The sequence below is a fragment of the Lycium barbarum genome, chromosome 2, assembly GCF_019175385.1.
Source record: "Lycium barbarum isolate Lr01 chromosome 2, ASM1917538v2, whole genome shotgun sequence".
NCBI lineage: Eukaryota > Viridiplantae > Streptophyta > Magnoliopsida > Solanales > Solanaceae > Lycium > Lycium barbarum.
Genome location: NC_083338.1, coordinates 141,085,401 through 141,108,408, shown reverse-complemented (window position 1 = coordinate 141,108,408; position 23,008 = coordinate 141,085,401). Strand labels below are relative to the sequence as shown.

The window sequence follows — 23,008 nt, the reverse complement described above, 5'->3', positions numbered from 1 at the left end:
AGAATTTATGCACACTCATATCATGCAAGTTTTACTCATTACCATTTTCCCTTCTAAAAGTTTTGAGTAGCAACTTCTCATGTCATACGATAAACAAAAACATTCTCATGCCATTTGTATGTTCCAAAAGATGAACTAACGTAATTAACTTTCCAATTACTTCAATGTTGGTTTTTGTCCTAGACGGTATTCTAATTTAATATGAGGAAGACAGGATTACTCCAAAAAGTTAGTACTCCTATTTTTTTCCGGTTCTTTAATTAGATATTCGACAACAATAAGTATAATAAATAATAGTATTTGTTAAATATCACTCCTAATATTATAATATAATAATTATAATACTAACAACCACAAAGGAAAAGAAAGGAAGGAGACACTATTAAAAATGAAAAATATATTCCTGTCGGCCCCTTCAGTTTGAAGTACACAGCAGTAGCCAACTCCAAACTTCTCTGTGTAATATCATTTTTTTCCCAACAAAATTGTTCCAATACATTGAAGATCATATTTTGGAAAACTCCTGCGTACAATAAAACACAGATTTCCGATTAAACAAAGACGCGTATTATCTTTGTGATATTAGAAGATCAGAAAGGAAAAGAAAGAAAGAAAAAAACATATTTTTGAAAATCCAGATTTTATTCGACGTTTCAGGCATAGACTTGGTGGACAGTTGGTGGCGCGTGATTGAAATGAACGGCTAACTTTGGACGGGGACAATTGCACAATGGGTCATCGGCGTAATTTCAAACGCATGATAAAATGTTTATGCGCGTGCGCAGGACAAATAGGTACGACGTCTAACTACGTATTCACACGTGTCCCTAAATATTAGGAGGTGTTTATTACATTTGTCTAGCCAGTGCCCACAACTTCAAAGTATTTATAGTTTATTATTTGATCAAGCTTATGGAAGTTGAAAGTACCCTTTTAAAAAATAAAAATAAAATAATTTTGAAAAAATATTTATTTCAAAAAGTTAAAGTAGAACAAATTTTTAAGTAGTAACATAAGTTGGGCATTCAGAAGTCGAGAAAAGTATTCAGAAGTTTAAACCCTTGACCAGGCAAAAGTTATTGTCTAAGAGGGTGTTTGAATTGACTTTTTAAAAGTGACTTATAAGCTAAAAGTTAAAAGTCATAAGTTGGATCTATTCAACTTTTGATTTTTAACTTATTTTTGAATCTTTTTTAGTTTAAAAATAAGTGTTTAAAATCACTTTTTATCTCATCCAACCACCTCAAAAAGTAAAAAAAAAAAGCTTAAAAGCTAAAATTACTTAAAATACGCCAATTGAATCACCCCCTACCCTCTAAATATTGATAAAAAAAGTATCCATTAGTCCGGTACAAATAATTTACTATCCGAAAGAGTTCTCGAAAAGCACTTTTGCACGTTCATTTATAAGCCGAAAATTTTCTTTGATTCCCTTCCTTTTTTATGGTCATTTTGGGGTTGACGGGAAATCCCTATTAAAATGATAAAAATGCAATGAGCCAATGATATATCTGGCCCAAGAGCACATCAGGCCAGCCCAAGTTCTTTTTTTTTTTTTTTTTTTTTTTTTTTTGTGGGCATTGTCATTTAAAGGCACTGGTCTTTAATTTCTGTCCCTCAAATTGCTAGTCTTTAATTTTTGTTCTTCGCTTAATATCATGAGATTGGGATTTGAATCACGGCTCAGTCAAAACAAATATATATATATCGCAAGGTAGAGTTTCGTAACAAAATTAGGCCTATTTGAACAAAAATAAGGCCTTAAGGCAAAGTTTTGCAAAATTCCAACTGAGGAAAAAAAAATTGTCCTAATGCAAACCTCTACCTTAAGGTAGAGTTTGCCTTATGCCTGAAGGCAAAACTCTGCCTTAAATAGAGTTTGCAGTCAAACTCTACCTGATCAGGTAAAATACTCTGCCTTAATGCAAAACTCTACGTTGGGATTTTTTTTAAATTTTTGACTGAGCAGGGGTTCGAACCCGAAACCCAAGAGTTTTATGCGAATGACAAAAATTAAAGACCAACAATTTGAGGGGAAAAAATTAAAGACCAGCCCCTAATAAGGACAATCGTGCAAATTGCCCCCGAAGTTTAGTGAAATAATTGCACGGTTTTCCCTTCAAATGGGTTGGTCTTTAATTTTTGTCCCTTCAAATCGAACGTATGCCTAGCGGGGCATAAGTTCTCTAAGAGCGCTGACATAACTTGTAGATATTATGATGCGTAACTTACTCTCTAGACATAAATTTGATTTTGAAGAGTAAAAATTCAAGAGCACCCCATTTGAAGGGCAAAAGTTAAAGACCACAAAATAGGGATAAAAGAGCAAATGCCCCACCGATGACATATCTGGCCCAAGTTAGGCCAAGAGTAATGAGTCATTTGCACTTTTATTCCTATTTTTTGCTGGTCTTTAATTTTTGTTCCTCAAGATAAATAATTTTTTTGTGGGACATATGTTTATATTTTCGCATCATAATATTCCACAAGTCATGTCAAGGTCTTTATCTACTTATTGCCAGCTAGACATAAATTTAATTTTGAAGGACAAAAATTAAAGACCAGTCCATTTAAGGACAAACCGTGCAATCTGTTCCAAGGGCCACTACATTAGGCCAGCCGAAGTTTAGTCCATTGAAAAGTTAAGCCCAATTGTATTGACCCACCCACATTTAGTCGCAAAATAACGCACATGAATGTTGGTAAAATTAATAAAAATAATAGTAATGCACAATAATGAAATCACATTATACTTTGCTTTGTCCCGGACTTGCTAAAGCAACCTTCTATATTGCGATCTTTACTCTTAGCTTAGAATGTTACTTATTTAACAAAAAAGAAGATTAAAATTGAATACTCGATTTCATCTAGCCCACGCTCTACGAAGGAGAAGGTCAATTCACATAGTCACAAACTTCAATTTAATTGCTACGTATTCAAGATAAACTTAAAAGCAGATAATTTATTAAAAATAAATTAACATAACGCATATATCCACGATTCATTCAATCGGGCGTCTTTACTTCCAAGCTATATCTAATTTCACCAAACGATAGTGGCGCAATAGCAAAAGTGGATTATTAAAGTTAAAGCCAAGAAAATAAAAAATAAAAAATTCTTTCCCTGTACTTAAAGTTAAGTCTAATTACAAAATTGGACATTGTTATGTATAAGTGCTATAACTATTGATGTAGTTGTGTATCTCTACTCCTACCATAACTACAAAGTGGTTAGTAATTCAAGGAGAACAAATTTCTTGTTAACATCATTTGTAGGTTGTGACATATCCTAGTTAACAGGGACTATTTTAGGATCTAGAATCAGCGGTCTCAATATGAGTATGATTTTATACTATAAAAAAGAAATTGGGTCCGGGGAATGGCGGCACCTAAGGGTGTGATGTAGGCAGTCTACCTGATGTAATCTTCAGTTTTGATTCCACACGTCGAACTCATGACCTATATAGGTCACATTGAGACAGCTTCACGATTGTTACAAGGCTTCCCTTCCTGATTTTACTCTATCACATGTATTTTAATTTTTTTTGGCATATATATACATAACTTGAATCGAAAATAATGAGTTCAACTGAACCCCGAAACTTGCTGTAGATCCGCCATTGCTAGTTAGCCTTGCAAATTTGTACTTGGATAAACTGCACCATAATGAGCCAATTTGACACCGTTTTCCTTGTTTATTTTGCAGGAGCTTGTTGTCATAGTGGAGGTCCTGGAACAATGTCCCCTATTGGAGTGAGATTGTACATTCAGGATCGCCATGTAAGGAACAAAGAACAGTTGGAATATCTATGTATTTTTTCCCCTTAATTATATTCTTGAATTGGTGAAGTTGTTGCATCGCTTTTGTCTTGGTAGCAAGCATTAGAACTGTCTCTTTCCTAACTATTTTCAGAAGAAAAAAAAAAAACACAAAGAAATTTGAAAATGATATCTAAGTACAATGTATAGTTAACAGGTTTGTTCTTCATGCTTCATTTCAAGGATGATCTTTTTAAATCTTTGTACTTCTATTACATCCCTTGTGTATCAGTTATTGCACTTTGCGCCATTTTATTATGCTATGTAACGGTGAATAAGGAAGTGAGTATGTTTGCACATTGTGAACACAGATGAAAGGAGGAGATAGTGCGTACCTTTATGATGAAGTTTCCTCTACAGAGATAAATTGTTTCAACATTATTTTTTTTTGCAGGTGATGATGGATAATGGCCTAGTCCAAGTTACGTTATCAAATCCAGAGGGAATTGTCACTGGAATACGTTATAATGACGTTGATAATCTACTTGAAGTCCTTAACGACGAATCCAATAGAGGGTAATTGGATTCAACTTGCATGTTTCTTGCATATTCCTTAGGCTGAGCTCATGAAAATGAAATCTGTGTTTAAATAAGTGCAAAGAAGAATTAACAATAGCTTTAGAAATTATGACATACAACAAGCTACCACATCTGAAACAAGACATTACATTTTTAGATTGTAAAGATAAGTGTTTTTGCAGAGCTGGTGACCTTAATCTCTGAATGTAATATCAGGTATTGGGACGTTGTCTGGAATTCTCCAGATGTTGGGAAAACTGGAGTATTTGAAGTGTATGTTTTCTATAGTATTTACTTATGATGAATGAAAACTGGCTAATTTTAAGCAAAAACATATTACCAATTTATCGTGTAGGATCAAGGGTACTAATTTCAAGGTTATAAAGGAGACAGACGATCAAGTAGAGATATCATTTTCACGACCATGGGATCCCTCCCTCCAAGGCAAACTTGTCCCGCTAAATATTGACAAAAGGTTCTCTTTCCTATGTATTTTGTATGTGCTTAAATGAGAATAATGTGCATACTATTAATATTACGGATATTATTGTGTTGATCAAACTAATGTTGGTGCAATAGGTTTATTTTGCTCCGTGGCTGCTCTGGTTTCTACTCTTATGCCATTTATGAGCATGTCGGTTCACCTGAGTGGCCTGCTTTCAGCCTTGGTGAAACTAGAATAGCATTCAAGCTCCGGAAAGATAAGTAAGAAGACTTTTTCCTCCTTTTTTTACCCTTATGCATATGTAGTGGTTGGTAAGAAGAACTAGTTGTATGTCACCGGAGGCAAAAACACTAGGTGATTTCTTTCCATCTGTCCTAGCCTTGGTGGTTGGTCGACGAGTTATTTGTGTTGGTGGAGGTAGCAACTAGCAGGTACCCTATGAAATTAGTCGAGGTGCAAGCAAGTTGGCATGGACACCATGATTATCAAAAAAAAAAAAAAAAAAAAAAATAGTTGACTGTTATTTGTGTCGCTTGCATTATTTCATTTCCATATCGCTTTGAATCTCTTATCCGAATCTCTTAACCTTATCTGACTTCTTTTTATGCTTTTATTGAGCCGAGGGTCTTTCGGAAACAGCCGTCCTACCTTGGTAGGAGTAAGGTCTGCGTACACTCTACCCTCCCCAGACCCCACGATGTGGGATTTCACTGGGTTGTTGTTGTTGTTGTTGTTGTAGTTGAATGTTCAAAACCAAATATCTGGTCTACCTAGGATAAATGTCATTTTAGAAAACATAATCAGTACAATCTCACTTAGTTAGAGGTCAATTGCTCTTTGTCCATGTGTCAAATATTTATCAGCTCTGTAACCACAACTTCATGATAATTTTGGTACTTTCACTGGATAGGTTTCACTACATGGCTGTGGCAGATAATAGACAAAGATTCATGCCTCTACCAGATGACCGAATGCCTGCAAGATGCCAACGCCTTGCCTATGCAGAAGCGGTCCTATTGACCAATCCTGTGGAGCCCGAGCTAAGAGGAGAGGTAACTCTGGTTTTTCTGATTGTTTGGTTTATTCAACTTCGCCAGAAAATTATATCCAACTTAAGTATCTGGACACAATTTTTAAAACCATACTTCTAAATGTTTTGTGTTTATTACCAACCCATTGATACTTGATTATATAGTGATAGAGGAACATCGATTCATCAATCTCATGATAGTAGTGTACTAGTTGAAAACTTTTTAATATTAACTCATGTTGAATTGTTATTGAGAATTGGTTAGTTCTTTGATTCATCTCATGCACACAGGTCGATGACAAATACCAGTATTCATGTGATAATAAAGACAACAAGGTCCACGGTTGGATATCTATGGATCCACCAGTGGGATTCTGGCAAATTACTCCGAGTGATGAATTTCGATCCGGTGGACCTGTCAAACAGAACCTTACATCCCATGTCGGTCCAACTACCCTAGCTGTAAGAGTTTTCTTCTAACCTGTTTCTTTTACCACGAACATATTTACAAAAAGAGAATACTTTTCTGCGGTTACACATTTAGTCATTCTAAAGGTGAATTTGTGATATTCTCAGATGTTTCTAAGCTCTCATTATGCTGGGGATGATCTAACACCAAATGTTGCTCAAGGCGAAGCCTGGAAGAAAGTTTTCGGCCCCGTGTTTATATATGTTAATTCTGTTATGCAAGGGGAGGATCCTGTTACTCTATGGGATGATGCCAAGATACAGGTTTAGCAGTGAAAGGATTTGAAATTTACTCCAATTTTTCTGTGTGCATGAATTCAAAGTACTTAATTATGTCGGCTACTGATGCAGATGCAGCATGAAGTTCAAAGCTGGCCTTACAGTTTTCCAGCATCGGAAGATTTTCTATCAGCAGATCAAAGGGGCAGTGCTAGTGGTAGACTTTTGGTTCAAGATAAGTAAGGACATACTGCTTTCCTTTAAGTTGTATTCAAACTAAAAGTTAATATGAGTTTCTAAAGCTTCTTAACAACTTCTGATAGATACATTAGTGATGATAATATACCAGCAAATGGCGCTTTTGTTGGGCTTGCTCCACCAGGAGGGGCTGGTTCCTGGCAAAGAGAATGCAAGGTCATTTCTGCTAACCTAATTATTTTTCAGAAAATTAAACATATTTCCAAAATGCTTGCGTAAAACAAGCAAGAGGACTTCCAATATAGCGCTCCCGGATGATGATGATGATTGTACACCTTGAAAATTCTGTTTGTGTATATAGATTTTCTTTTTTTTTCCCCTCCTTTTCTTGAAGATTCAAAACAAGTAAATGTGAGCTTGATCTTTATGATTTTTAAGATTAAAGAACAAGCTGACAAATTCTGCCCTTAAGTTGGAAGCTCTAATTGATCTTGCATTTCGGTGTAAACGATTTAGCTAACTTGAAAATTGAAGAAAGTAAAAACTTAGTGTTTTCTGTTTCAGGACTACCAATTTTGGGCTAATGTAGACAATAATGGATACTTCTCCATAAACAATATACGTCCCGGTGATTACAATCTTTATGCATGGGTACCTGGATTCATTGGGGACTATCTATATGAGACTCCCATCTCCATAACTCCAGGTCTTGACTCCGTGTTTACATTTCAATTCAACTCCTATTCTCAAACAAAAGCTCTGAATCTCATGGATTGCGTGATACATGGAAACAGGTTGTGGTATTGATGTGGACGAAATCGTATATCAACCTCCAAGGGACGGCCCCACATTATGGGAAATAGGCATTCCTGATCGTACTGCTGCAGAATTTTTTGTTCCTGAACCCAACCCGAAATTTTTCAACAAGCTTTTTGTCAATCATCCTGACAAGTTAGTAACCTACCTTTATGTATAGGCCTTATTTTTTGTTTCCACTAGAGTAGAACACATAATGATAAATTAACTCCATCTAGTTAAAATAATTCCTTTCTCTTTCACAAAATTTATCAAGTGTCCTGTAAATATATTCACTGAGATAACCTTTTGTTATTGTCTTTGAATGGCAGGTTTAGGCAATATGGATTGTGGGATAGGTACACCGAATTATATCCAAAGGATGATCTTGTGTATGTAGCTGGAGAAAGTGACTATAGAAAAGACTGGTTTTTCGCTCAGGTTCCAAGGTAAGCTATTCAGCAATCTGATGAGTTGAAAACAGAAATACTATGCTAAATCTCCTTGTCTTTCAGATCTTCACCAACATTTATGGACACATTAGTACTTCACTATCAAATATATCACGACGTTTCAAAAGAGTGTCATATAATAAATATATTACAGCTAATAAAGGTTCTTCTTTGTAGGAGAAAAGAGGATGGCACATATCAAGGAACAACGTGGCAAATCAGATTTAAACTTGATTCAGTCAATCAAGGAGGAACATATAAATTGCGCATTGCAATTGCATCTGCAACTTTAGCTGAAGTGCAGGTACACTGATCCCTATTGATGTGAAGTTCTCTCCTATTTGGTTTGAATTATATTACTCAAATTAATCAAAAAATCACTTCTACATCCAGAAATCTTTGATTATTGTATAAAGACCACTTTTGGCAAATAACGAATTTTTGACCAAGTAAAATTGCATAATTTGTACTCAATTACTCTTTCCGCTTCATTTTATGTGTCTAAGTTTGACTGGACATGGAGTTTAACAAAAGTAAGGAAGGCTTTTGAATCTTGTTATATTAAAGTAAATATGTAAATAAAGTACCAAAGTATCCTTGAATCTTGTGGTCTTAAACATGCCATGTGAGATGTTGGAGTAAAAAAGTTACTAATTATAGAAAGTCACATTCTTTTTGCGACGGACAAAAAAGGAAGTGAGACACATAAATTGAAATAAAGGCATTATCTAACTACTTTCTAAATGATCGAAAACAGAATCAGAATTCAATTCAAAAAGCCTCTTACTATATTCTTGTACTTGCAGGTTCGGGTGAATAATCCGAGCACAAACCGGCCTCTATTTACAACGGGATTGATTGGAAGAGATAACTCAATTGCTAGGCATGGAATTCATGGACTATATTGGCTGTACAGTATAGACATACAGGGAAATATGCTAGTGCAAGGGGACAACACCATTTACTTAGGCCAACCAAGAAACCAGAGTCCTTTCCAGGGGATTATGTATGACTATATTCGTCTTGAAGCGCCATCAAACTAAGCAATGTGCACAGTACCCTTTTTGTACAGTGCTCAAATAATTCAAAATTTGAAGTAAATAATGCAGTAATTGTTTACTGTTTGATTTGTATTACAGGGTTAGCATTAACTTCTGGTTTGAGAAGCAATAAAATTCCACGTTTTGCTCGGAAACCAATTGGGATTTAGCTTATTTAATTTATTAAAACCAATTAAAATAACAAGTCAAATGGTAGGTGATATTATACAAGTTGTACCATCTGTATACAATGACTTCACGTTAACTTTACAATAATCATTGGATTTACAGATATAAATTTATCGATTTCTAGTGATTTTTTAATATATATGCATTGCAGGAAATATTGAGACTGATTGTGGAAAATTTCTGTGTAATTTTGTTCATCCTCTAAGCTTGTATATATACATGTCTTTGTACAAAGAAATAAAAGAAAATTGCTGGAAAAGAAATCATCATGGTTGTACACTTGTCCTTTATCTATACTACTAATCATTATCAATGTAACAACTTTGATTTTATTTTGTACTCAATCACGTGCTGGTCACAGCTGTGCTAGTTGTCCATCTGATGGCTGAGAATTAATCCATCTTGTTGTGAACTTGAAGTTCCCACATCGCTCGCACACGGGATTGTGTGCGTGCTTATAAGCTGGGCCTGAAGCCTTTACTTGTATACGCGTTTGAAAATCGTGAGGGGCCAGAAGTTCCCAAAGCGGACAGTTTATACAAGTGAGCTATGGTGCCTGGTGGCCCTCCTCCTTCGAATACGCGTTTTAAAGCCGTGAGGTGCGCCAAAGCGGACAATATGTACAAGCAGTTTATAAAACGTTATCAGCACGATGCTCGCGATGAGGGGGTGTGTTGTGAACTTGAAGTTCCCACATCGCTCGCACACGGGATTGTGTGCGTGCTTATAAGCTGGGCCTGAAGCCTTTACTTGTATACGCGTTTGAAAACCGTGAGGGGCCAGAAGTTCCCAAAGCGGACAGTTTATACAAGTGAGCTATGGTGCCTGGTGGCCCTCCTCCTTCGAATACGCGTTTTAAAGCCGTGAGATGCGCCAAAGCGGACAATATGTACAAGCAGTTTATAACACATCTAAAATTAAATTGGATGTTGTGATATTTTCCATGTGTCTTTACTTTGAATAAAAGATGGGAAATTGGAATCTATGGTCAAACAGACCAAACAGACCAAAACTCATTCAAGTCAAATCTCTCTCTCTTCTTCTTCTTCTTTTATCCTTCTTTCTCGTCTTGATGGAAACTGCCATGGATGAAGTTACAGGTGGCTTGAGCTTCTCATCTTCAACACCCCCCCCTCAAGGTGGAGGGTATTGAAGAAACCCCCAACTTGGAAAGTATATCACGGTGAGAAGCTCCAGTTAGGGGTTTGGTAAACAAATCAGCAAGTTGTTGGTCAGATGGGACAAATCGAAGTGAGATGAGACCGGAGAGGTATTGCCGTCGAACAAAATGACAGTCAAGCTCGACATGCTTCGTTCTCTCATGAAAAACGGGGTTACGAGCGATGTGTATCGCAGCTTGACTGTCCGAGTGAATAGGCACTGGTAAAGATGGAGATAGAGATAGATCTTCAAGCAAACGGACGAGCCAAATGAGTTCAGAGGTGACTTTACGCATGGATCTATACTCGACTTCGGCAGAAGAGAGGCTTCTTCGATTTCCAAGAAATGGGAGCACCCTCAAGTGTTATGAAGAACCCACTTACTGATCTGCGGGAGTCGGAGCATGAAGCCCAATCGGCATCGCAGAATGCTTGCAAGGAAAAAGAAGGGGTTGAAGAAAGAAGGATCCCCTGACCTGGATCTAAATGAAGGTATTTGATTACTCGAAGAGCAGCAGAGTAATGGGAAAGGCAGGGTCTTGACATGAATTGACTGAGCTTTAACACTGGAAATGCCAAATCTGGACGAGTATGTGTAAGGTAATTCAATTTTCCCACTAAGTGTCTGAAAATTGTAGTATCTAGTAAAGGACTATCTGTGGTATTGTCAGAACTTAGTTTGGTAGAAGGATCTAAAGGGGATGAGACTTTAGAAAGATGTGTGCAGTCAAAATCCTTGAGTAAATCTAAAGTGAATTTACGTTGACTGGTGATAAAACCATGAGGTTCTCGTATGACCTCCATCCCCAAAAAATAATGGATTTCCCCCAAATTTTTGACCTTGAATTCTGAGTCCAGAATTTTTTTGATTTGATCAATCTCATGAGTGTCACTTCTTGGGAGTAGAATATCATCAACGTAGACTGCTAGAATTGAGATAAGGTCCCCATTTTGTTTAAAAAATAAGGAATAATCATTGAGAGAAACAGTATACCCTTTGTAAGTCAGTGCACCAGTAAGTCTAGAGTACCATTGTCTTGAAGCCTGTTTAAGTCCATAGAGTGCTTTGTTTAGAACACAGACATGCTTAGGAGTAGGAGGAACAACACCTGGAAGGAACTTCATGAAAACTTCTTCATCCAAATTGCCATGTAAAAAGGAATTGTTCACATCAAGTTGTGAAACTGACCAATTCTTCTTGACAGCAACTGCTAGTAAACACCTGATAGTTGTCATTTTCACAACGGGTGAAAATGTGTCATTATAATCTATACCCTATTTTTGGATGTCCCCCCTCACAACCAGCCTTGCCTTAAGTCTTTCCACTGTCCCATCAGAGTTATGTTTAACCTTATAGACCCATTTTCAAGGTAGAGCCTTTTTCCCTTGAGGCAACTCAACAATGTCCCACGTTTTATTTAGTTGCAATGCTTGTATCTCAGCTTCCATTGTTGCCTGCCAACCTGGATGTGTTGCAGCTTCATGGAAACTCTTAGGCTCAGACAAGTTGTAGAGGGACTGCAGCATATGCTGATTAGAAAGTGATAAAGATTGAAAAGAATGAATGGTAGGTTGAGAAGGCTGTTCAAAGAAAGACTTGGTTAGGGTGGTCAATGAAATAGTATTACAGATAAAATCCTGTAGGTATTTAGGTGTTTGAGAGATTCTTCCTGATCTTCTAGGTGTGGTGAATGTTTGTTGAGGAAGTGAAGGATTAACAGTAGGATGAATGATTTGAGATGGAGAAGAACTAGATGTAGGCGAGCTAGGTTAGATGGTGGATGAATTAGGAAGGTCAGAGGGAGAGTTTTGAGTGTTAGGATAAGGTGACAGAGGAGCATTGTCAACAGATGGGATATGAGAACTAGAAATGGAAGAATCTGTAGTTCATGAGCTTGAGGAAAAAATGAAAAAATTTCCTCTACAGGTGTCATAGGCTGTTGAGTAGACGGAGGACATGGAAATGAAGGTTAGAGTTGTTTACATCTGTGGCAAAAGGAAATTGATTTTCATAGAACATTACATCCCTAGAAACAAAAACCTTTCTAGTAGTTAAATCAAGCACTTTGTAACCCTTTTGATGTTGTGGATATCCCAGAAAAATGCACTTGGTTGCTCTAGCATCAAACTTTCCTCTTCCATGGCTCACAGTTGAAACATAACACAAACACCCAAATGCTCTTAGGGATTGAGAAGATGACTCTCTTAAAAATAACTTCAAAAGGTGTTTTCCCATTCAAAACCCCTGAAGGCAACAAGTTGATTGAATGGGTTGCTGTAAGTATACATTCTCCCCAGTAGGAGTTAGGAACTTTTGATTGAAAAAACAGTCCCCTTGCCAACTCCAAGAGATGTCTATGTTTCCTCTCTACCACCCCATTCTGTTGTGGGGTGTCCACACAACTCCTTTGGTGAATGATTCCTTGTTCACTCAAGTAAATTCCCTCTAGTGAACCTCTGCCCAATTCTAATGCATTATCTGACCTAATGCATTTCACCTTTAAATTGAACTGTCTTTCTACCATGGATAGGAAAGACTTTAAAACAGGAAAGGCATTGCTCTTAGTTGTTAGAAGGAATGTCCATGTCCCTCTACTGAAGTCATCGACTATAGTTAGGAAATACCTGTAACCATTGTATGTAGGATGTTTGTATGGACCCCATGTATCAATATGAATTAAATCAAACATTCTTTTACTCTTTATCTCACTGGTAGGAAAGGGTGACCTGGTTTGTTTAGCTTCATGTGATAGGTAAACTTAGAATCTAAATTTTGCTTAATAAAACTGAACTTTTTCATTACTGAATAAGGCAAATGCCCAAGTCTGATGTGCCACAGACTTACATTAGGAACTACATTAGCTAAAACTGGAAAAGAGACCGAACTAGGAGCAACATTGGAATTTCTTCCTTTTGAAACTGAAAATACATTTTGACTTGAAGTAAAACTAGACTTAGGCACATTTGGTTGTAGTAGGTATAGACCATCTTTAGCTTCACCAAAAACTTCTACCTTCTTCATAGAAAGGTCCTGCAAAAGACATCCACTAAGAGTGAATAACAGATGGCAATTAATCTGATGACACAGTCTATTTACTGAGAGTAAATTGTACTTAAAAACTGGCACATGAAGGACATTTGTAAGAATGAGATTGGGAAGAATGACCACACTTCCCCTGTGTGTAACAGTGACCTTAAAAGAATTAGGTAAAGTTATATGTAAGGGTACAGGCTGAGGACTTAAAGAACTAAAGGAAATGGGATCAAAACACATGTGCTCTGATGCACCTGAATCATGATCCAGGTACCAGAGTTAAAAGCTGAAAGACATGTTCCTGAGTATTTAAAAATGGTACCAGCAACCACATTAGCATTTATGTCTGTTGGATTTCCTGATTGAAAATTGTTCATCTGCTTAAAAACCTATCCTAGTTCTGATATCTGTTCTTTGCTGAAGTGTTGAAAAGTATGTCCGGATCCCTCTCCAATTTGATCCACCTTTTCTGATGGTTGTTCTATCATTGCTACTGCATTTCCCTTTACTGTACCATTATAATTCTTTCCCTTGGTGAATTCAAAATCATCTGGATATCCATGAAGTTTGTGACAGTCATCCATTGTATGCCCCACTCTCAAATAATGTGTGCAACTTACATTTGGATTGAACTTGTTCTTTTTCCCTTTGAATTTCCACTGTTGTTGTCCAAACTTTTGTGGATAGTTTGCTCCATTTACCCTTTGTGGGAAATTTTCAGATATGTGTGATGTGTTCATGTTCCTAGAGAATTGAGTTGTAGATTTTTGAAGATTGCTTCTTCCTTGGTTTGAGACCATGAAAGAAGCTGAATCTGAAAAACTTTGTCCATTTGCATATATCTCTCTTTGTCCTTCATCTTGTAACAACAAAGAGTATGCATAGTCCATTGCAGGTAGAGGATTCAACATCAAGATATTCCCACTGGCCTATCCATAAGTATCATTTAGTCCCATTAAGAATTGCATTAATCTTTGATCCTCTAGAGACTTAGATAATTTGAGTTTTCCTTCACAAACACAAGTACAAGTGCAAACAATATCTGAATTTAAAAAGTCCAGTTCATCCCAAAGTCTCTTAAGTTTTGTGAAATATCCAGATATATCAGAGTTACCTTGCACTAAAACATTAATTTCCTTTTGCAGGTGAAACAATTTAGCACCATTTGATTTCCCAAATCTGTGCTCTAAGCTATCCCACAGCTCCTTAGCAGTCTTTGAGTAAATGACACTGTCCTTTATCTCTTTGGACAGAGAATTTAGTAACCAGGCTGTAACCATGTCATTACAGCAACTCCATTGTTCATATTCTGTGGAGCTCAGATCTGGTGGTTTGCAAGATCCATTTATGAAGCCAAGTTTCTTTTGGCTGAAAGAGCTATCAAAATGGATCTCTTCCACCCTGGAAATCCTCTACCTTCAAACACAGTGTTGAAAAGGTTCATACCAGGGGAGTCTGATGCATGAAGATAGTAGGGGTGAGAAGGGTTAATAGTGGCCGCATTGCTGTTTTCAGCAACTGCAACATTTGTGGTTTCAGATGTGGTAGAGTCTCCTGTCATGGTTGATAGATTATGATGACACAGAAATTGTATTTGATTTTAGCAGTAGATCGAGCTCACTACTCTGATACCATGTAGGAAATATTGAGACTGATTGTGGAAAAATTTCTGTGTAATTTTATTCATCCTCTAAGCTTGTATATATACATGTCTTTGTACAAATAAATAAAAGAAAATTGCTGGAAAAGAAATCATCATGGCTGTACACTTGTCCTTTATCTATACTACTAATCATTATCAATGTAACAACTTTGATTCTATTTTATACTCAATCACGTGCTGGTCACAGCTGTGCTAGTTGTCCATCTGATGGCGGAGAATTAATCCATCTAAAATTAAATTGGATGTTGTGATATCTTCCACGTGTCTTTACTTTGAATAAAAGATGGGAAATTGGAATCTATGGTCAAACAGACCAAAACTCATTCAAGTCAAATCTCTCTCTCTTCTTCTTCTTTGATCCTTCTTTCTCGTCTTGATGGAAACTGCCATGGATGAAGTTACAGGTGGCTTGAGCTTCTCATCTTCAACATGCATATAAGGTAAAAGCTACTGGGTTCGTATGAACATGTAACTGACCCTCTAGATCCGCCCATGTGGCTTAGACAGTAGTTCTCATCCAAATATAAATTGGATAAAACGTGGGCAGAAATTTAAAATAGAGTCGCTTGGAGATTGAGATTGATTAATTTGCAATTCAATGCAAGAATCATTGCATTTGCTCTACTTGCCCTTGTAAATTGTAATAACCGCATATATTCTTGAAATTTTCGAGAATAGAATTTAAGGTTTAACGAGCACACTAAACATCACAATAACGACCTTAATTATTCTCAACTTTACAACCTTGTTCCAGTTTAATCAATTTACTTAGGCCAATGTTTTAATAATCTCTCTAGAAGATTATCTTTTTAAGAAAATGGGAAACTAGAGATATTTGTAAGAAACATTTTCCAGTTAATTTAGTGATCGAAATGGTTGTTAGTACGCTTCTCTAGAGTCAAACAAAAATAACATTTAATTCTTTAAATATTAAATATATTTTTCACCATTTTGAGATGGACCTTTTTCCCAAAATGCGCAATCTTTCAGACCGTCCTTTACCTTTAGTTAACTTAGAACACATGTGAATTATATTTTTGCATATGTGTTTTTTATAATTTGGGGTTCTCACAAAAAATACATACTAGTGGATTTCTCGGGACAAAATAGCACATTTTGAGAAAACATTCGGTAGTATATATAATAAGTCTATCTCAGGAATCTCCTTAGGATGAATTTGGAACATTTGAGGATCCAACTGATGACACAATTCTATTTTATGAGAATCAAGCTAGCTTGAATTAAGTTCTCTCTTTATTGAGCACTAAATAAATTCTTTAAGCATGTCCGCGGGAAAGTACATTAATTAATTACTATTCTGAAATCCCCACTATTTTCCCACACAAATTCATGATTTCATGATCAGCTGGCATACTTCACCTCGGCGACTCTTACACGCTAAAGTATGTAATTGTACCAAACCAGTGTTGACGAGTAAGCTAAGTGATTTTCAATTTTCTAATGTCAACAAAAGTTTGCTTTCTTTTTCTTTCTTCTTTGTAACATTTTAAGGGAAGTATAGATTAAAAAAATGTGCATATTAATACCTTACATCCTTCCACTTTGCCAAACTGCAAGAAGAGGTTAACTATCTCTCTAGTTTCTTCTTTTTTATGGCATCCTTTTAGAACTTCCATTTCATGGGGGAATAAAGTGAATACATTTTTTATTTTTGCAGTATTTAAGAAGACGCTGAAAGAACAAGATCAATGACTGCTACTGGAGTACAGTTACACCTTCCCGATGATCACCATGTAATCAATCATTCATCACTACATCATTTAGCACGAAAGACGCTTTTTTCTATGACTGTGGTTTTGGAACTGTATATTTATAATAAAAAAGTAGTTTCACTTGAAAAAGAAGGTTAGTTTCTAGATTAGTGTGTTCAAGTATAGGATCAAGGCCATTAAGTTCTTTGCTAAATATATTAGACTAGGAGCTTAAAAATTGTAGAAACTTCTTGTGGTTTTGAAGAAGTATAGTTAAGCGCTCTAACAGGTAAATAATGTTTTCAGGTGGTGCTGGATAATGGTATTCTCCAAGTGACATTATCAGTACCAGATGGCATTGTAACGGGAATCACATACAATGGCGTCAATAATTTGCTTGAGGTTCTAAATGATGAAACAAATAGAGGGTAATTAACTCCATCTGCCATTTCTTTAGCTCAAGTTTCCTACAATGAGATAAAATAGCTACTGTATAAGTCAAATGCTGCTGATTTTTTTCCTTAAAGTTCTCTTTCTTATCATGAAAATAGATTAAATAAGTTCCCCATTCAAAAAAGAATTGAATGTAACACTGGCTAAATGTTTCCTCTAGGTACTGGGATGTTGTTTGGAGTTCACCAGGGACTACCGGAACTACAGGAATATTTGAAATGTACATACCCAAAAGAGTACTTTAAATAAAAACCGTTTGTCAAACCCCCTTTTTTTTTCTTTTTTTCTTTTTTATTTTAGCAATAAGATTGTTCCACCAATATAATGTAGGCTCATATGCACAACCTATAAGGTCATATTGGAAACAGATGATCAAATAGAGCTGTCCTTCTCAAGGACATGGGATGTGTCGCTACAGGACGAACTTATTCCCCTGAACATAGACAAAAGGTTTTTTCTTGTTTTCCCTTTTCTTTTCCTTCTTTCAATATTTGTTTGCATTCTTTATTAGTAAATGGATTTGAGATGATACTTGATGACTAACCAAAAGTATGATATTCAGGTTTATAATGCTTAAAGGTTCCTCAGGCTTCTATTCTTATGCAATTTATGAACATTTAGAGGGATGGCCTGGTTTCAACCTTGATGAGACTAGGATTGCATTCAAGCTCAGAAAAGACAAGTAAATCTAACTACAACTTCATCCTTTTATAGGTTTATAAACCAATCTGTCGACATTTTTTCAGTGGCTTATCCTTTTTATAGTTCATATGGATAGCTTAATTGACCGCATTTAGGACAGATGTTTTATTGTGTCTAATCTTGAACGTCGACCAGGTTTCATTACATGGCTATGGCAGATAACAGGCAGAGATACATGCCCTTACCTGATGACAGGTTACCGGATAGAGGACAACCACTTGCTTATCCAGAAGCAGTCCTGCTTGTCAATCCTATCGAGCCTGAATTCAAAGGCGAGGTACGTATTTTCCTTATTTCTTCTTTTCATTTTTGGCTTGTCGAAAAATCCTATTAACTATAATTAGGGGTATTAGTAAACTTATCAGCTGTTATACAATACAATGTAAAATGCAGTCAAACCAAGTAAAAGATTGTTTCTAAACGACAGCAAACAATACAATATATCCAAGCATTGCTTTAACAACAAAATATAGTACATACAATATGGTATAAACGATGAGAAACAGCAATCCAGTGCTTGTAATTCATAATTAGGATCTTAATGAGTCTTTTTGGGTAATTAAGGAGTTTTAATTAATCATGCTGTCAGGTTGATGACAAGTATCAGTACTCAAGTGAGGACAAAGATCTGAAGGTCCATGGATGGATTTGTATGGATCCATCGCTAGGATTCTGGATTATTATTCCCAGTGACGAATTTCGATCTGGAGGACCCCTTAAACAAAACCTCACTTCTCATGTCGGTCCAACTGCTCTTTCTGTGAGTATATAATCACAAGCCTTAACACATTGTTGTTCTTGTTCGTACTAAATTAGCAAACATAACCAAATATTTCCATATAAATCACAAATCAGTGCTCCTTTTTTCTTTTATTTTTTTTTTAATTTTGATTGTCTCTAGAGATGCTATTTTGCAGGTGTTTCTGAGTGCTCATTATGCAGGTGAAGATTTGGTTCCAAAATTTGGACAAGGGGAGCCATGGAAAAAAGTCTTTGGACCAGTTTTTATATACCTAAATTCTGTCACTAAAGGGGAGGATCCCCTTACTCTCTGGGAGGATGCTAAAAGACAGGTATAATTAAATAAACCAGTTTTTTTTATACAACAAAGTGAACATAAATGGTATGTTTTAGATTGTCCTTATCTAATATAACTAGATTATTTAAGCACGGAATGCAAAATACAGATGCTGATAGAAGTTCAAAGCTGGCCTTACAGTTTCCCATCCTCTGAGGATTTTTCATCATCATCTCAACGCGGTAATATTAGTGGAAGATTGTTAGTACTAGACAGGTACTATTTTCTTATTAGCTCTATCTTTACCTAGGACCGGAGCTAGAAGGTTCTTACGGGTTCGGTCGAACTCTTCAAACCCTTGTATTTGTATTAAAAAATTCATTAAATATGTATAAAAAGTTAGTTAGAACCAAGTTACTAACACCTGACGTCTGCTATCCTATTAGAACATATAAAGTTCAACTCCTGACTCCGCCTCTGTTGTAACCAGATTTTCCTTTTTCTATGGTCATTGGCTCTACTTATATTTCTCCTTTTTGTACTTAGATACTTCAAAGACGATAAGATATCTGCTTCTGGTGCATATGTTGGCTTAGCTCCACTAGGAGAAGCCGGTTCGTGGCAAAGAGAATGCAAGGTAATTCAGGGGAACATAAAAGCTCAATCACTAGAAAACTACTTCCATTTTTTTCTTTTTAACAATTTCAATAGTTGATGATGATCAGGACTACCAATTCTGGAAAAGAGCAGATGGGGACGGCAATTATGTAATAAGTAATATACGAGCAGGCGACTATAACTTGTATGCATTTGTCCCTGGATTCATTGGAGATTACAAAAGTGACACTAAAGTTACAATTACCTCAGGTACTAAATTCCCAATTTGGCAAGCAGACAATTATTTTCAATCTTTTCAAGATCATAACTATGGGCTAAACAATATTGTTATAAATCAGGCTGCAGCATTGAGATGGATAATCTTGTCTTTGAGCCGCCAAGAAATGGACCTACGCTTTGGGAAATTGGCATTCCTGATCGTTCTGCTCGAGAGTTTTATATTCCCGATCCGGATCCAAAATATGTTAACAAACTCTTTGTTAATCATCCTGATAGGTTAGCTATCTCATTCACTGTTGGTTATATTTTGAAGAATTAACCTAAATAGCTGTCCATTCAACCGCTTAAACTAAAAATAGCCGACAGTTGTATAATAAATGTATAGTATGTGTATAATCATGTATAATCAATATATAATCTATGTATACAGGCTAGGAAAAGCAAACAGTGAATGGCCAGGTATTATCTTCTTGTTTTTTTGTCGCTCATTATCATCCTCTTTCTCAGGTTTAGACAGTACGGCCTATGGGAGAGATACGCCGACTTGTATCCAAATGGGGATTTAGTCTTTACAATTGGAGAGAATGACTATAAAAAAGATTGGTTCTTTGTTCAAGTCACTAGGTAAAGAAACAACTAAATCAGCACTATATTTTGATCTGAAACTATGGGTGTGTTTGGTACGATGGAAAATGTTTTCCTGGAAATGATTTCTTGAAAAACAAATGATTTTCCTACTTATTTTCTTGTGTTTGATTGGATGTGGAAAATATTTTCTAGTGTTTGGTTTGACAAAAATCAATCCAACTCCCTAACCACACGCACCTCCAACCCCCAACTCACTACCTCTCACCTCCTACCCCCGCATTTTGAAAAAGATGCCACTTTCACTAAGACAACCAAAAAAATGACATTGCACTTTGAAAGACAACCCAAAAAAGTGACTATGTTAGTAAACTAGGGATATTTTAAAAGTGTCACAAAAAATAGCCATTTTTTAAATTGGCAATTTTTTGAAAAGTGACATGAAAATGACCATTTTTGCAAAAATATACTTCTTGCAAAATGACCGAAAATGCAAATTTGCAAAAATAATAACTTTTTTGTCATTTTTCAAAAAATGGCTACTTTTGAAAAGTAGTTAGTTTTTAAAAGCAACTACTTTCACAAAATGACTATTTATGAAAATTGGCTACTTTCAAAAAGTGACTATTTTTAAAAAGCATCTGCTTTCACAAAGTGGTTATTTTCTAAAGTGACTACTTTTACAAAGTGACTATTTTCTTAAGTGACTACTTTTGCAAAACAACTATTTTTGAAAAGGAGCTACTTTTCGCAAGTAATTTTTTAAAAAGCGGCTATTTTTGTAAATTTGCTATTTTTGAAAGCTACTACTTTCACAAAGTGTCTAGTTTTGCAAAGTTGAGAGATAGGGGGTGGTGGTAGGGAGGTGAGAAGTAGGGGTTGGGGGTAGGTGGTTATAGGGATAGGGGCGGGGTAGGTGATTATAGGGGTAGGGGGGGAGGTAGTTGGGATGGTGGGGTGGGATGGGGGTTAGTTTGGGTGGTGTAAGGGGGGTGGGTGGGGGTTCGCAGGTGGTGGAGCGTGGGAAGGTCGAGGTGTAGGGGTTGCGGGTGTTGGGTGGGTGGAGAGGAAACAGTGAACTTGCAAATTGCAATGGTACTTGTGAAACTTGTTTTCCCTCCCTACTTCCATTAAGGAAGTCATTTTCAAGGAACTTGTTTTCTTAGAGAATATATTTTCCAAAACAACCAAACAAGGGCACCGAACACACTCTATATGTAAATGTCAGGGAACACCCAGTACTTAATATCTACATAAATTTGAATGTTCTTGGGTAATGTCAGGAAAATGGATGAGAAGACATATCAAGGAACGACATGGCAAATAAAGTTTAAGCTTGACAGTGTAAATCAAAATGAAATCTATACACTAAGATTGGCACTTGCATCTACAGCTCAAGCTGAATTACAGGTATAGCACAGTTTTTTCTTCATTTCTCAATCACAATTTGATATTATCGAGTCTACGATAAAGGAAGTCACAAAAATGTAACTTGTAGGTTCGCGTCAATGATCCAAGCACGAATACTCCTCTATTCTCAAGTGGAGTGATAGGGAAGGATAACGCGATAGCAAGGCATGGAATTCATGGACTATACTGGCTGTTCAATGTGAATTTGCAGGGTACTATACTTATTGAAGGGATAAATACCATATTTTTGACGCAAGCAAATGCAACTAGTCCTTTTCAAGGGATCATGTATGACTATATTCGTCTTGAAGGACCTCCTTCCCATGACTAAGGCAAATTCTTTGAGAATTCTATACTTTTACTTCGTTATCTTGAAAATATATCTATATACCAATTCTTCTAAAAGAGTTTTAAGTTAATATTCTGAAAGAAGAAATTGTTGACCCAAATAGGGGTAAATTGTATGTAATCAGGGGCGGAGCCAGCCCATCGGATGTGGGTTCGGCCGAACCCAGTAGCTTTTATCCGAACCATGTATTTGTATTAAATTTTTTGTCAAATATGTACAAATTATTAATTAAGAACCCAGTAACTTTAAAGAATTAGAACTGCGAACCCACAAGCTTTGAATCCTGGCTCCGCCTCTGTATGTAATTACATTTAATGTAACAAACCACAATGTATACTTTTCTTTTTTTAAATTTTGTGGCATAGTTCGAAGTCAATTTTTTTAAGGAATTTTTATTTGATGAAAATTACTTCAAATAATCTGACTTCACATTCTTCATTAGTCTTTCAGTTTACATTCATTAATCATACTAAACTATCAATATTCCTCGGAGTTAACTTTCAACGGATATGTCAAATTAACAAAAACTTGTTACTGTAGTTTCTATTTTTTTTCTTTCTGCTCTACAGTATTTTTTTTTAAATAAGGAAAAGTGTTATTTTACCTTTCGTTCTTGTAGACCAAAATTGGCCATTAAAAGCTGTAATAACCAAGCAAGCGGAATGTCAGTCCGCAATCAAAAAACTCGAGGGAAAAAGAAAAAATTATCTTTAGTCCATTTTAAATATGGTTAGCTTTTGAATAATATTAATATAGAAAATTTAATATCTTAAGAAAATCATTTAATAGTATTGATCATAAGAGTTATTATAAAATTACCTTTATATCTCTTTTAAAAAATGAGTAATAACTGTCTAAAGACTTTTTAAGAATTTGTAAATTATTTGTTGGATCAAGGGTAGATTTGAAGAC

The 23,008-nt window shown here is 36.0% G+C and overlaps 2 protein-coding genes across 4 annotated transcripts; both read left to right on the top strand.

The window, feature by feature from the left end:
- The first annotated feature begins 350 nt into the window (after positions 1-350).
- LOC132627658 (uncharacterized) lies at positions 351-9,139 on the top strand. Of its 2 annotated transcripts, XM_060343129.1 has the most exons (16): positions 351-794; positions 3,706-3,779; positions 4,213-4,334; positions 4,554-4,610; positions 4,693-4,812; positions 4,917-5,042; positions 5,693-5,834; positions 6,104-6,274; positions 6,389-6,544; positions 6,632-6,738; positions 6,823-6,913; positions 7,262-7,403; positions 7,492-7,648; positions 7,825-7,941; positions 8,122-8,248; positions 8,751-9,139. In XM_060343129.1, exons 1-16 carry the CDS (start codon positions 731-733, stop codon positions 8,985-8,987), a joined length of 2,010 nt encoding a protein of 669 aa, XP_060199112.1. In that variant the 5' UTR covers positions 351-730; the 3' UTR covers positions 8,988-9,139. The 2 variants fall into 2 exon arrangements, with proteins under 2 accessions (XP_060199112.1, XP_060199113.1); XM_060343130.1 differs by lacking the exon at positions 4,554-4,610.
- A 990-nt stretch (positions 9,140-10,129) lies between these two features.
- Positions 10,130-22,684, top strand: LOC132627656 (probable rhamnogalacturonate lyase B). 2 transcript variants are annotated; one of them, XM_060343125.1, is made up of 17 exons: positions 10,130-10,933; positions 14,513-15,470; positions 16,709-16,784; positions 17,049-17,170; positions 17,356-17,415; positions 17,526-17,645; positions 17,758-17,877; positions 18,033-18,174; positions 18,487-18,657; positions 18,815-18,970; positions 19,085-19,191; positions 19,462-19,552; positions 19,641-19,782; positions 19,872-20,028; positions 20,260-20,376; positions 21,621-21,747; positions 21,836-22,682. In XM_060343125.1, the coding sequence occupies exons 3-17, from the start codon at positions 16,740-16,742 to the stop codon at positions 22,076-22,078; spliced, it is 1,920 nt and encodes a 639-aa protein (XP_060199108.1). In that variant the 5' UTR covers positions 10,130-10,933; positions 14,513-15,470; positions 16,709-16,739; the 3' UTR covers positions 22,079-22,682. The 2 variants fall into 2 exon arrangements, with proteins under 2 accessions (XP_060199108.1, XP_060199110.1); XM_060343127.1 differs by lacking the exon at positions 20,260-20,376 and having other exon boundaries at positions 21,836-22,684.
- Positions 22,685-23,008: the final 324 nt, after the last annotated feature.